The sequence below is a fragment of the Babylonia areolata genome, chromosome 20 (genome assembly GCF_041734735.1).
Source record: "Babylonia areolata isolate BAREFJ2019XMU chromosome 20, ASM4173473v1, whole genome shotgun sequence".
NCBI lineage: Eukaryota > Metazoa > Mollusca > Gastropoda > Neogastropoda > Buccinidae > Babylonia > Babylonia areolata.
In genome coordinates this window covers 1,861,076-1,876,075 of record NC_134895.1, presented here as the reverse complement: position 1 = coordinate 1,876,075, position 15,000 = coordinate 1,861,076, and the positions used below count along the sequence as shown (strand labels likewise).

Sequence of the window (15,000 nt, the reverse complement as noted above, 5' to 3'; positions counted from 1 at the left end):
TCCCAGTTCAGTCAACTGAAGGACTCAGATAAAACGTCAGTGACAGAGCGCTGTCAAACCCCGCACAGCAGGGCAATGTGTGTGCACAGGTCTGTTGACAAAGGACTTGAATTGTATGGAACGGGTCTCCCTCACACACACACACACACACACACACACACACACACACACACACACACACACACACACACACGGGAGCAGGCACACACACACACACACACACACACACACACACACGGGAGCAGGCACGCATGCACACACACACACACACACATACACACACACGGGCGCCCTACTGAAGACTGTCTAGACAGGCCTGTTGACAAAGGACTTGCATGTGGAGTGTCTGCCACATAACACACGCACACAAACGCACGTGCACGCTCGCGCGCACACACACACACACACACACACACACACACACACACACGTGCACATAAACACACATGCTTACACACACACACACACACACACACACACACACACACACACACACACACACACACACAACACAAAAGGAATTGAGCGTTGAATGGAGGTATACTGAAAAACAAAAACAACAAAAACAAACCAAAAAACAACATCAAACAAACAAACAAAAAAAACAATCGTCTTTGTACAAACCACACAATGGCGAGTCCGCAATGCTGCAACGGTCTAAGAGAAACTACTCCTTCATGTCTTGCTTTGCATTGGTGTTCTTGGATTATTTCCCTTGTCATTCTGTGCTGGCTAAATTTGGAGCTTGTGTGATTTCTGCGTAGTTTGTATCGGTTTGAACGATTGTAAGCGTGTGACTCTGACTGATATATAAGACCCCCCCCCCCCGCCCCCTCATCCTCCTCTGCCACGCGATTCAGATCTCTCTCTCTCTCTCTCTCTCTCTCTCTCTCTCTCTCTCTCTCTCTCTGAGGTCTGGGTGCAAAAGGGCAGTTGTTCTCAATACACAACTATCAGTTATTTTAAAACATGACATGATCACAATCACGGGTGCAATAGCCGAATGGTTAAAGCGCTGGACTTTCAATCTGAGGGTGCCGGGTTCGAATCTCGGTGCACCTGATGGGTAAAGGGTGGAGATTTTTCCGATCTCACAGGTCAACATAATTATGTGCAGACCTGCTAGTGCCTGAACCCCCTTCATGTGTACGCGCACGCAGATCAAATGCGCACGTTAAAGATCCTGAAATCCATGTCAGCGTTCGGTGGGTTATGCAAACAAGAATATACCCAGCATGCACACCCCCGAAAACAGAGTATGGCTGCCTACATGGCGGGGTAAATAAATAAAAACGGTCATACACGTAAAATGTTACATGTCTGTTTGAGTGTGTATGCGTGTGCGCCTGAAATGTGATTGAATGACACAGGAAACGAATGATGAGCTCCCAGTGGCAGCCGTCAGTCGGCTCTACCCAGGTAGGCAGCCTGTGGTGCAAATGTCCCCGTGTATGTAAAGCGCTTAGAGCTTGGTCTCTGACCGAGGATAGGCGCTGTATAAGTATCCACATCAATCAATCAATCGATTGATAATAAACGAAACTTAAGTTGGTAAAAAATACTGTTTACCGAATAAAAGTTATTTAGAACATGACATGGTGAACACAGATAGAAATGTTGTCAAAACAACAACAGGAAAGAAAAGAAAAAACAACAACAACAACAACACACACACACACACACACACACACACACACACACACACACACACCACAAAACAATCAATTGTTCAACTACAATAGTGTCATGAAACAAACACAAACACTCGAGATTTTAAACCCTGGAAGCTAGCCTTAATTTACGACCTCCGTCAAATTGATTTTCGTTTCGTTTTATTTCCTGCTCGGAGCACAACACAAGCCCAGTACACAAAATGAATCGAATAAGCACATGATGAAATAGTCACTCGTAAAAGAATCGTACAAACCATGATAATGTGCACCATCATTAACTCTGTAAAAGCATAAGATGAAATAGTCACTCGTAAAAGAATCGTACAAACCATGATAATGTGCACCATCATAACACTGTGACAGCACATAAGTCGAAATAGTCATAAAAGAATCGTACAAACCATGATAATGTGCACCATCATTCACACTGTAACAGCACAATAGATGAAATAGTCAGTCATGAAAGAATCATACAAACCATGATAATTTTAACCATCATTCACACTGTAACAGCACAATAGATGAAATAGTCAGTCATGAAAGAATCATACAAACCATGATAATTTTAACCATCATTCACACTGTAACAGCACAATAGATGAAATAGTCAGTCATGAAAGAATCATACAAACCATGATAATTTTAACCATCATTCACACTGTAACAGTACAATAGATGAAATAGTCAGTCATGAAAGAATCATACAAACCATGATAATTTTAACCATCATTCACACTGTAACAGCACAATAGATGAAATAGTCAGTCATGAAAGAATCATACAAACCATGATAATGTGTACCATCATTCACACTGTAACAGCACAATAGATGAAATAGTCAGTCATGAAAGAATCATACAAACCATGATAATGTGTACCATCATTCACACTGTAAAAGCACAATAAATTATTCACAAGACGCACGAAGTAATGAATACCTACTTTTACCCCAGACGCAACAACGCTGACATTCAAGCATGCAAACACAAAAGCCTATGTAAACAACTAAGGTAAGATCAATCGCAATTGAAATGTGTATTATGTACAAAAGAAGCACACTTACAATTTACATAGGCCTACAAGGGATTTATATATTAAAGAAAAAAGAAAAGAAAAGAAAAAAAAAGATCAAATCAAATGAAAATAATGAGACTGATGAAGAACGAACGTTAACCACTCTGGCAAAAGAAATTGGGTTTCAGAAATAACTGAGAAACGTGTTGCAGAGATTTGGATTTAGTTTAATCTAACTTAGCTTACGGTGCAATCTGTAGTGAACCCCTGTATAAGCCTTCAAAGTGGTGGCACTGAAAGATTTAGTTTACATACGTGTTTCAACACTGAAGCTTCTCCTTTTACTCTGGCACGGGTTTATATCAATCCATGAAATCACGTTGTGTTCCCCTCTCTCTCTCTCTCTCTCTCTCTCTCTGTGTGTGTGTGTGTGTGTGTGTGTGTGTGTGTGTGTGTCCTTCTCTCCCCCTTCCTTTCTTTGTCTTATTCTCCCCTCTCTCTCTCTCCCCTCAACCCACTCCACTGACGTCTCAAGGTACTGCTCTCATTTCATCCATTGTTCTCTGAGCGACACGATCAGTTGTGGCCCTTACAGTGACAGTCCCATTATCAGGAACTGAGATAACAGAGCCTGCAGTGACAAGTGAGATGACGTGGGCTTTTTCTTGCGACCTGTCATGTGCTCCGTTTTGTTTCAGTTGGAGATGAGGATGATGTGGGCAACGGAAATAAATCGGCCTCACACACACACACACACACACACAGTGGAGTGATGGCCTAGAGGTAACGCGTCCGCCTAGGAAGCGAGAGAGAATCTGAGCACGCCGGTTCGAATCACGGCTCAGCCACCGATATTTTATCCCCCTCCACTAGACCTTGAGTGGTGGTCTGGACGCTAGTCATTCGGATGAGACGATAAACCGAGGTCCCGTGTGCAGCATGCACTTAGCGCACGTAAAAGAACCCACGGCAACAAAAAGGTTGTTCCTGGCAAAATTCTGTAGAAAAATCCACTTCGATAGGAAAAACAAATAAAACTGCACGCAGGAAAAAACAAACAAAAAAATGGGTGGCGCTGTAGTATTGCGACGCGCTCTCCCTGGGGAGAGCAGCCCGAATTTCACACAGAGAAATATGTTGTGATAAAAAGAAATACAAATACAAAACACACACACACACACACACACACACGCACAATCGGGTTTTCCCGGAATGAGCAAACGACCTGCATTTCACACAACGCGCAGTGTCTGCGGCCATAGCTGTTTCAGTACTGATTCATGCAACAAACGCCTTGGGATTGTGGTTTTTAGGGTGTGTTTCTTTAGGGGGATAGGGAAAGAATAGTCACAGACAAAAAATAAATAAATAAATAAAATGAAGGAATTTTTTTTTTCCACTCATACGGGGACATCAAGTTAATTCTGTTGTTAACTTTGCTCAGTATAGTGACGGAACTACTCAGTGTTAACCTGGTCACCTTGTTTCAGTCGTCAAGTCAGTTCTTCAGCTTTGGCAACACTGAGATATCACATGAACTGTTTAGCAGCCTTTTTGTGTTCCGCGTTTGACAAAAGGGGGAAAGTGATGCACTCAGTGCGGCCAGAGGATTGAGGTAAGTGACTGACTGTTGTTGGTCAGTCGGGCCCTGCTGATTGTCGTGTGATTGTTACGGCCGGGCACTGCGATTTGATTAAGCTGGCTGTTACCTGACGAGCAACGAGCAACTACTCGGCTGCTACTACTGACCAACGGATTTCAGTTTCAAGGAAAACACGGCGTTACTGCGCGCCTCGCCATAACCCGTGTACTGGCAAACAGCTTCTTCTGTAACTGAAACCACAGCTGGGCAAGAATCACTAATCAGTCACATCCGAACTGTTGACTGGATAAACTCAAAGTCTTTTGTACAATTGTGATTTCAGAATTGACAGTCTCCAAATCAGTGAGGTGAAAAATAAGCAAGCAGATATACGTTTAAAGCGGAATTCGGTTTCAGTTTCACTGAAGAACTTGAGTCAGAGTGCTCAGTGCATCATAAGTCAAAAATCGATATATGCGCTATTGGCGCACACAGCGGGTGCAAGGCTGTAACACTAATATATATATATATATATATATATATATCGGAGGCAAGAAGAGCAAGTTAACGCCAAGTTACAATGCAGTGACAAACAAAATGGTCGAGCTGGCCCAGTCGACTGTTTCAGTTGAATGTTTCTCACAGCAAGGAAGTAGATTTAAAAGCGGATGCAACGATCCGTGTCGGGTTTCAGTTTTGTAGTTTCGTGATCGTGAGAACACGACAGCCGTGAGTTCGTCACTGACTGACGCCTATCGAGCTCCTTTTCAACTCCGACGCCGTCAGGCCTTGAGTGTTGTGTGATAAGCCGTGTATGTGAATGACTGCCTCACTGAATGTTTTGACGACCATCACCCCTTATTTGTTTATTTATGTATTTGTTTGTTTGTTTATTTTTTTTTTGGTTTTTTGTTCAGTTTTGGTGTTGTTGTTGTAAAGTGTTTGCCGGCCTTTTTTTCTTTTTCTTTTTTTACCCCATAACCTGTTCATGTGTGTACCGCATAGGCCATCAGTCCTAGATTTTAGAATAATTATTCTCTCCAACGGATGGATCTACTTGCATTAACATGACTAATAATTATGGGCGGTTTACCCAAGCTGTGTTCTAGTCATAAACTGCAGCCAGTCAGGTTCTAATCTGCACGCAGTTCCTGTAAGGTGGTACTGTCAGACTGTCAATTTGTTTTGGCACTGCTCTAAAAATAGCCTATTTCACTTGCTCAACGAGAGCTTCGCGAATCGTGCAAGCAAACAGCTTGCTTCACATGCGCACCAAATATTACAGGTCATTGCAACAGAGCGATGTGAGCGGGTTTCGCTTCATCGAGCTCAACCCCATTCAGCTGAGCGCTTCGCTCGCTGGCACCGGAGGAAGCCCAACAGCGCGAACCCTGAGGGAAAGAGAGAGGAATATATATATATTCAGAGAGGGGGGGGATAGCTGGTTGGTTGGTTTGAACAAACGGATGTTATTTCTCACTTGAAAATATGACCGGCGCGTACCATACTTAAGCCGCACGTCAGCAAAGCGCAATTACTGAAAGAAGTTTTGCTTAAACCAAAGCGCAATTGGGAGGGGGGGAGAGAGAGAGAAGAAAAAGCCGTTCGCGGTTGTGGCTGGCTGCTCAGAGCTCGCAGTCAAAAATGTTGTGAATACAAATCACAGCCGCAGACACCCAGTAACAACAATACTTATAACAACAACAATTTGTATGTGTTATTGTGCAGTACTTTATTATCTTAATGTGTGTGGGGGGGTTCCGGCGGTGGGGGGAGGGGGGGCCCGGGTTGTTTTGACAAGTACTGAATCTCTTGTTTATGTTGCGCATGATCATTGATTTTATGTTAGTGTTTACAATGAGCCTGTGACTGTGCAAGTCAATTTCCATGTGGATTACTAAAGTGTTTTTGACTCAGTGATTAATTAATTGATTGAACAAAACCGACCTGAATTCCGCCGGTCGTACCGGAGATTAGAAAAGAGAGATAAACCACTCGCGGCAGGCCCCTTCTTACTGTCTATAACAGTGCTGAAGCCGTTTTGGGGCACACACGCAGTGCGGAAGGGTGGCGGTAAATCACCCTCTCCTTCCCCACCTGAAGGAAACTGGTCGGTTCTGACGGTTCAGCTGCAGTAAAGGGAAAGTTAAGTTACGCCTGGAATTTCGCACGTGTAGTAAGATTCGCTGAATACAATGAAAACCGATTCATTTTTGCTTTGGTTTTTAGCACGTTTGCATCTGCTTGAATGTAGATAATATAAAAAGAAAATAAAGCAGCTCCCCCCACCACCAACCCCCCCCCCCCCCCCCCCCCCCCCCCCCCCCCCCCCCCCCCCCCAGCGCAATGTTGCACATGAGAGAGACAGTTATAAATTATTGAACTGCGTTTTCGTAACGCTACTTTTTCTTCACACTTTCTGGTTTACATCACCATTTCTTCAAAAAAAAAAAATATATATATATATATATATCAAAACATAAAACACATATTCAGCTCTGTCTCTCTTCTAACATCTGTCTATACATACATACATGAATACATACATACATAATTTCATATAGATCTATCAGTATGTAAATCTAAATCTATCAATATGTACACAATCATATATATAATTCATATATATACGAACGCTTCATGTTGCCCGAGCAGACCGTTGTATTGTGCTCTATCTCTCTCTCTAAGTCTCTGTCTCTGTCTCTCTCTCTCGGGAGTTTTACATGGCTGTTAAAAGCATCTACGATTCTGTACTTGTATGTGTTCATGACAAAGGTATTTATTCAGACTTTTTTCAGTGTCCAAGAGGGGTTAAACAAGTTTGTATGCCAAGCACACAGCTGTTTTCCTTTTTCATCGGTGAATTGGCAGTGGAGTTATCAAAGAAGGGGAGACATGGAATACAAATGATACCTGGCGCAACAGATTTGCTCTTAATGCTATTTGCTGATGATGTTGTTCTCTTGTCTGACACACCCTACAGGGTTACAAAATCAATTAAATGCCCTTAAGCAAGAAACAGACAGACTACAACAAACAGTGAATCTCGTTAAGACCAATATTATAGTTTTCCGCAATGGAGGTCATCTTTCGACTCGTGAAAAATGGTGCTGTGGTGATAGGGAAATAAAAGTAACCAATACACATATAAATATTTAGGAATGTTATTCACAACAAAATTGAGTTTGACATCTGCGTGGGATGAAGCAAACAGAAAAGGGAAAAAAGGTGTAATCCAAATTATAAAATCACTCAGGAGACTGTGTTCGACTGATGCTTTCCTTTCGTTTGGGCGGGGCAAAGGAAGCTCATGAATAATGAATGCGTGCCGCGGCGCAGGCTGCCTGGCTTCAGCAATTTCTGCAAGTGGTTTATCTCTCTTTTCTAATCTCCGGTCGTACTCATCATGTTTTATCGTTAATTAACGTGTTGTCAGTCGTGGTTTTGGAACTGAGTGTCAGTGTAGTACGTGTTAGATCATGTAGGCCTTCTCCCACCTTCCCCTACCCCCACCCCCTCCTCGCCACCCACCAGCTTACTTCTCGTCGTCGGCCATGATAGCTGACTGAGGACTGAAGGAGTGGCCACGCTGCGAGTCAATTGAACTGAACCCCAGTGCAGGCCAGGCGACGGCCACACTAATTAATACCTAGGAGCTAGGGTATCATCCCGTACTCAGTCGAGTCAACGTGAAATATATATATATATATATATATATATATATATATATATATATCTACATCTATAATATTATGTATATGAATATTCTCTCTCTCTCTCTCTCTCTCTCTCTCTCTCTCTCTCTCTCTCTCTCTCTATATATATATATATATATATATATATATATATATATACATACCCATATATATATATATATATATATATATATATATATATATATATGTCTATCTCTCTCTCTCTACATAATAGTATCTATCTATTCATCTATCTATATACATCTATGTCTCTACACATTAAGATCAATGTCTGCAGGATATATGACATATATCTGCCTGCTTTATGGATCATTCAGAACTGTACTGACTTGAGAATTAAAAATACCAGTTTTGCGTTTTCATTCATACAAAGCATATCCATGGAAGAAATAAACCAAATTGCTTTGCTTAATCAATCACTTATAGGACTAATTAGGAATTTCGAAAGTCTTTGTCTTTTCATTCATTTTGTTTAGGTGATGACGACTGATAACAACAACAATTATAATAATAATAATAATAAAAAAAATAATAATAATATTTAAACAGATGGCCAGTTTGGGAAGTTGGTGAGGAAAGGGAAGCAATTTGCCTGTAAAGAATGAGTTTTGTAAATTTGCCTCCGCATTATTTGGAAAGATACGCACACACACACACACACACACACACACACACACACACACACACACGCACACACACACACACACACACACACACACCACAGTTACAGAGAAACTTCACAAACAGAAAATCTTACAGGTTATGTCCTGATATCAGAACATCTTAAGTATATGACGGACGTCTTCGCAGCTAGAATTTTGAAAACTGGATATGGATTTTACTATGGATCGGTGTCACTTTAATTAATTCGTTATCCGAATACATGATCTACGTTAGGTTTCTCATCCTATGTTGTGGGTAAGGGTTGTGTCTCTGAATATATAAAAACCGGAACAATGTCATCGATCATAATGTATGTAACTGGCACCATAAACAAATGTTATGGTACTCTATCTGCAGAAGAGTTGTACGTTCAACTATATGGAAGAAAGTGGTGTATAAAGTTTAATGAAAAGGTTACATTGACAAGAATTATTCTTTATTCTATCTGCAGAAGAGTTGTAAGTTCAAATCCATGGAAGAAACTAGTATATAAAGTTTAATGAAAAGGTTACATTCACAAGAATTATTCTTTTTCTTTTTTAATTTGCGTTCTATATGAATTGAATCTTATTTTCAAATGAGTGTAATCTGTAAGTAAATTTGGTTGCTATTTTGTTTTTCTCTTACCTTCAGTTCAAATCTTCAGTACAGTGTGTGTGTGTGTGTGTGTGTGTGTGTGATATACTTTGGCATGATACTGTTAACCCCTTGATCGCTATGCCCATAGAATTCATAGGCATTGTGAAGTGAAGTCACTGATGACATCATCAAAAGGAGGGAAATGACTGGAAGGCTGAAAATTCACACATTGTGATCCAGAGTGGTATATCTCCACATCCATTTCTCTTTTCTTTTTTGGAGGGGCTGATTATTCTGAATATCGATTTATGACTTGAAACACCACTTTCTACAATCCCCCACCCCCACCCCCGCCTCCCCTCCTCTCCCTCTAGCAATCAAGGAGTTGTTAAGATTCTGAGCTTTGATGTTGACCGCATTTACCTCATTCACGTTTCGTTTTTCATCTTCTCTTTTTCTTTTCTTTTTTTTCCCCCAGAGATACCAGGATCGTGGTGTGAAACGTTACCAGTGTGTGTGACGTCACTGACAGACCCAGGAGACACTGATCCCTGACTGACATCACTGACAGACCCAGGAGACACTCAGCCCTGACTGACATCACTGACAGACCCAGGAGACACTCAGCCCTGACTGACATCACTGACAGACCCAGGAGACACTGATCCCTGACTGACATCACTGACAGACCCAGGAGACACAGCCCTGACTGACATCACTAGGCTGAGGCAGGCGGAACTGGAGGGGAGGAAGGCATGAAGAAAACTCAACACCCTTGTACATTTCCAGACTCCATTGGAGCAGGTCCCCAGCCAAGATAACGTTGACACTTACACCGGGGAACAGGCAGACAAGTCAGGATCACTAATGAGCTGAAATAATCATGGATGCCCCCCAAAACAGGAAAAGAATCGCTGTCGCGGAGAAAACAAACCTGCGCAGACAGTACAGATATCCAAGAAGTTTTAACGATAGTCTTTTTGAACATGATACATCGACAGAAGATGATGTAAATGAACATGATACACCGACAGAAGATGATGTAAATGAACATGATACATCGACAGAAGATGATGTAAATGAACATGATACACCGACAGAAGATGATGTAAATGACCATGTTACATATGATGTGTTCCGGCAACATTATCGCGAACAGAGACACCCCTCAAGAATCAAAGCCAAACTTTCTGAAAGAAAATTCAGACACCCCGTTGCCAGCCACGGCGACCAACACGTGATGAGCGGTACTAAACGTCTGATTCTCTGGAAGACCACCCAGTGTCAAGACTTCCACAAAGAACATACACATCGTGAAGCAGGAGAGATCAAACCTAGCAGGCATGTCTCAGCGAAACACGGCTCTGCAGGTGTCACCAGCACCACCAACGGGGTAAATGGCCATGACACTCTATCTTCTGCAAATGAATCAGGGTCAGGAGCACACCTGGACTGGTTTCGTTGTCCGGAAAGGAATACCTTCTGTAACGACAGAGCACATTTAAGGGGACGGCAATATCCGGAAGTATGGTATCATCCTGTTAGCAGTCCAACTATAGACGAGTTCATGCGTCAGAAAAGCACATCATACCATTGGGCTAAACATGCAGAGCGTATGGCTTTGCTTGGGAAAACGAACACAAGCAGACCTCAGACTGAGACAGACAGGTCGCAAGGCGATGAAACCAGACGTGACGAAGGCACGAAACCTTTTCAAAGCAAACACAAACCACCGGCACCCAAGTTTCAAAAGAGACGTGGAGGCAGTGCTGATAAGACGCGACCAAGATCAGTGGGCGACGATGAAAGATCAGTTGTGATATCACAACGAATGTCGTCAGAAGACAGTTATACACTTGAAACCCCAAAACAGTTCTGGACACTGTTGGGATCTGAAGAAGACATAGCAAGGGCACGCACAGGTCATTTTGAAGACTCAAAAAGGACACAGAAAGGACTCACAGAGGGCGACAAAAGGATACAGACAGAAGTCACAGTGCACTTAAAGATATCACAGAAAGGACACAGAGAAGAAACAAGGACACAGAAAGGACCCACAGGAGACAAAAGGACTCAGAAAGAAAACACCGAGGACACGAGGACACAAAAAGCATCCAAAGAGGACTCAAGTAGGACACAGAAACAACTGACAGAAGACATAAGGACACAGAAAGGACTCCCAGACGACAGACAAAGGACACAGAAAGGACTCCCAGACGACGAACAAAGGACACAGAAAGGACTCCCAGACGACAGACAAAGGACACAGAAAGGACTCCCAGACGACGAACAAAGGACACAGAAAGGACTCCCAGACGACAGACAAAGGACACAGAAAGGACTCCCAGACGACAGACAAAGGACACAGAAAGGACTCCCAGACGACACGCAAAGGACACAGAAAGGACCCACAGGTGATGAGAAAAGGACACAGAAAGGACTCCCAGACGACACGCAAAGGACACAGAAAGGACTCTCAGACGACACGCAAAGGACACAGAAAGGACTCTCAGAAGACACGCAAAGGACACAGAAAGGACTCTCAGAAGACACGCAAAGGATACAGAAAGGTCCCACAGGTGATGGGAAAAGGACAAAGAAAGGACTCACAGACTACACGCAAAGGACACAGAAAGGACTCACGGGTGACGAAAAGACACAGAAAGGGCGCAGAGATGGCGCAAAAAGGACACAGAAAGGACTCACAGAGGACACAACAAGGACACAGAAAGGACTCACGGTTGATGAAAAAAGGACACATAAAGGACCCAGGGATGGCGCAAAAAGGACACAGAAAGGACTGACACAAGACGCGAGGGACACAAGGGCACGGCACAAACCAGCCCCCCAGCCCCCACCTCCGACACAATCGTGAGTATGACTGTCTGTGTGGGATTGAAACTGTGCGCATCTCTGTCTGTCTGTCTCTGTCTCTGTCCGTCTCTGTCTGTCTGTCTCTGTCTCTGTCCGTCTCTGTCTGCCTGTCTGTCTCCCTCTCTCTCCTTCTCTTCCTCCCTCCTTCTCTATCTTTTTCTCTCTTTCTTTCTGTCTCTCCACCTTTCTCCCCCCCCTCCACCTCATCTCTTCTTTCCTCTCCCTCTCTCTCTTCTTCTCTCCTCTCTCTCTATTTCTCCCTTTCATTCTCGCTCTCTCTCTCCCTCTCTCTCTCTGTCTCTCTCCCCCTCTGTCTTTCTCTGTGCCAACCCACGTACCTATCTAGCTATTACTTACCCCCCTACCTATTTATCCACAAAAAAAAGACCAGAAAAGAAAGAAAAAAAGAAAAGAAAAGAAAAGAAAATGTCTGTACTTTGAGATCAGAGTTTGCGAGTTGTACTGTCATGGACCCCAACACTCAGCTTATATCACAGATTGACATAAGTTTAAAGCTCGGCCAACAGCAAAGTGAGAGCTGTATTGTCAATGGTTTCTCCATTGCAATGGGAAATCATTTACAGCTTAGTCTTTTATGAAGGACTGTGACTCTCAAACTAGGAGGCAAACTTGCACTGGCTCTTCGCGCTGCAGCCTTGGGGGCAAGTTGGCTTTTGGGAACCATCCCAACGCCGACTGTCCTAAAACCCTCTTGGCCGAGAGAGTAGGGAAAGGTAAGACACTCTCCACTATAATCCCAATTCTAGCCCCGATAGTCGGGACATCAGTTCAGTTACCTCCTCTGCTGTTCTGATGGTCATGGTGGAACACGACTGACTATCATTATCATGCTGTCATCTGAAGGGCGCCGCCCGGCAGTGCCGCTGAGATTGTGGCCGATCTGCGCAAAGAGATGAGCAAGTACGTCAGGGACACCTACCCGGATTTCCAGAACCGGGTGTACTTCGTGCCCCCCATCCACTTCAACGTGACCAGGAGGAGCAGGCTGCCAACCATCACTAGCATCTACACCCCTTCCTCCACCCCTGACAGCAACTCCAGGTCAGCTTTTAGTGTGTTTTCTGTTCCTACCCCCCCCCCCTCCTCCTCTCAGCTTTTACTTTGTTTTCTGTTCCTACACCCCCCCCCTCCTCCTCCTCTCAGCTTTTACTTTGTTTCCTGTTCCTACACCCCCCCCCCTCCTCCAGCTCACCTTTTACTTTGTTTCCTGTTCCTACACCCCCCCCCCCTCCTCCAGCTCACCTTTTACTTTGTTTCCTGTTCCTACCCCCCCCCCCCCTCCTCCTCCTCTCAGCTTTTACTTTGTTTTCTGTTCCTACACCACCCCCCCCCCCTCCCCTCCACCCCTGATAGCAACTCCAGGTGAGGTTTTAGATTTTTATTTTATTTTTTATTTTATTTTATTTTATTTTTTTTTTGGGGGGGGGGTGCGGGGGGGGGGGGGGGGGGGGGGGGGGTCTCTGTTACAGTTGTTTTTTTCCTGTCCCATCATCTGCACAGTGTCAGTAGCGTCACTCCCACGCTGCTCATTCCGAATACACACACACACACACACACACACACACACACACACACACACACACACACACAACCACGACCTGGGTTCCTCGAGTATGGATTTTAGGTCGCCAGGAGGCCACCCATCTGATGAGACACGGCACTGCTGCTGAATGTATAGCGGACAGACACCAAGTATACTTGGGTACTATTGAACTTGACAGATGCCCGTGTAATTAGCGCTGCATTCTACGGGTGGAAAGAATTTCGAAGGTCGGAAAATAGATAGATGGGTAAAAATGGAAGAAGGAAAAATAGATTCAGAAAGAAAGGATGCTTTTCCTTCAAGAGGATATAGACTTTGTTCCAGTTTCCAAATAGCACCTCTTTGAGTTCTAGACTATGACTGAGTGAGACTTTCTGATTGGTCAGTTTAGTGATATGGCTTCCTTTCTGTCAGTTTAGTGATATGGCTTCCTTTCTGTCAGTTTAGTGATGTGGCTTCCTTTCTGTCAGTTTAGTGATATAGCTTCCTTTCTGTCAGTTTAGTGATATGGCTTCCTTTCTGTCAGTTTAGTGATATGGCTTCCTTTCTGTCAGTTTAGTGATATGGCTTCCTTTCTGTCAGTTTAGTGATATAGCTTCCTTTCTGTCAGTTTAGTGATACAGCTTCCTTTCTGTCAGTTTCGTGATAATTATGGCTTCCTTTCTGTCAGTTTAGTGATGTGGCTTCCTTTCTGTCAGTTTCGTGATAATTATGGCTTCCTTTCTGTCAGTTTCGTGATAATTATGGCTTCCTTTCTGTCAGTTTAGTGATATGGCTTCCTTTCTGTCAGTTTCGTGATATGGCTTCCTTTCTGTTAGTTTAGTGATAATATGGCTTCCTTTCTGTCAGTTTCGTGATATGGCTTCCTTTCTGTTAGTTTAGTGATATGGCTTCCTTTCTGTTAGTTTAGTGATACAGCTTCCTTTCTGTCAGTTTAGTGATATGGCTTCCTTTCTGTTAGTTTAGTGATATGGCTTCCTTTCTGTTAGTTTAGTGATATGGCTTCCTTTCTGTCAGTTTAGTGATATGGCTTCCTTTCTGTCAGTTTCGTGATATGGCTTCCTTTCTGTCAGTTTAGTGATGTGGCTTCCTTTCTGTCAGTTTAGTGATGTGGCTTCCTTTCTGTCAGTTTAGTGATGTGGCTTCCTTTCTGTCAGTTTAGTGATACAGCTTCCTTTCTGTCAGTTTAGTGATACAGCTTCCTTTCTGTCAGTTTAGTGATGCGGCTTCCTTTCTGTCAGTTTAGTGATGTGACTTCCTTTCTGTCAGTTTAGTGATATGGCTTCCTTTCTGTCAGTTTAGTGATATGGCTTCCTTTCTGTCAGTTTAGTGATA

The 15,000-nt window shown here is 43.4% G+C and overlaps 1 protein-coding gene across 5 annotated transcripts in view; it reads left to right on the top strand.

The window, feature by feature from the left end:
- Nucleotides 1-3,949: 3,949 nt before the first annotated feature.
- Nucleotides 3,950-15,000, top strand: part of LOC143294831 (uncharacterized) — a 25,678-nt gene continuing 14,627 nt past the window's right edge. For 3 of the 5 annotated variants that reach the window (XM_076606337.1, XM_076606335.1, XM_076606336.1), the window contains exons 1-3: nt 3,951-4,302; nt 9,706-12,098; nt 12,966-13,163. In XM_076606337.1, coding sequence (XP_076462452.1) covers nt 10,111-12,098; nt 12,966-13,163 — 2,186 coding nt within the window. In that variant the 5' untranslated portion in view covers nt 3,951-4,302; nt 9,706-10,110. Of the gene's footprint in view, nt 4,303-9,705; nt 12,099-12,965; nt 13,164-15,000 lie in introns of all 5 variants that reach the window. The other 2 variants (XM_076606334.1, XM_076606333.1) reach the window with 2 other exon arrangements.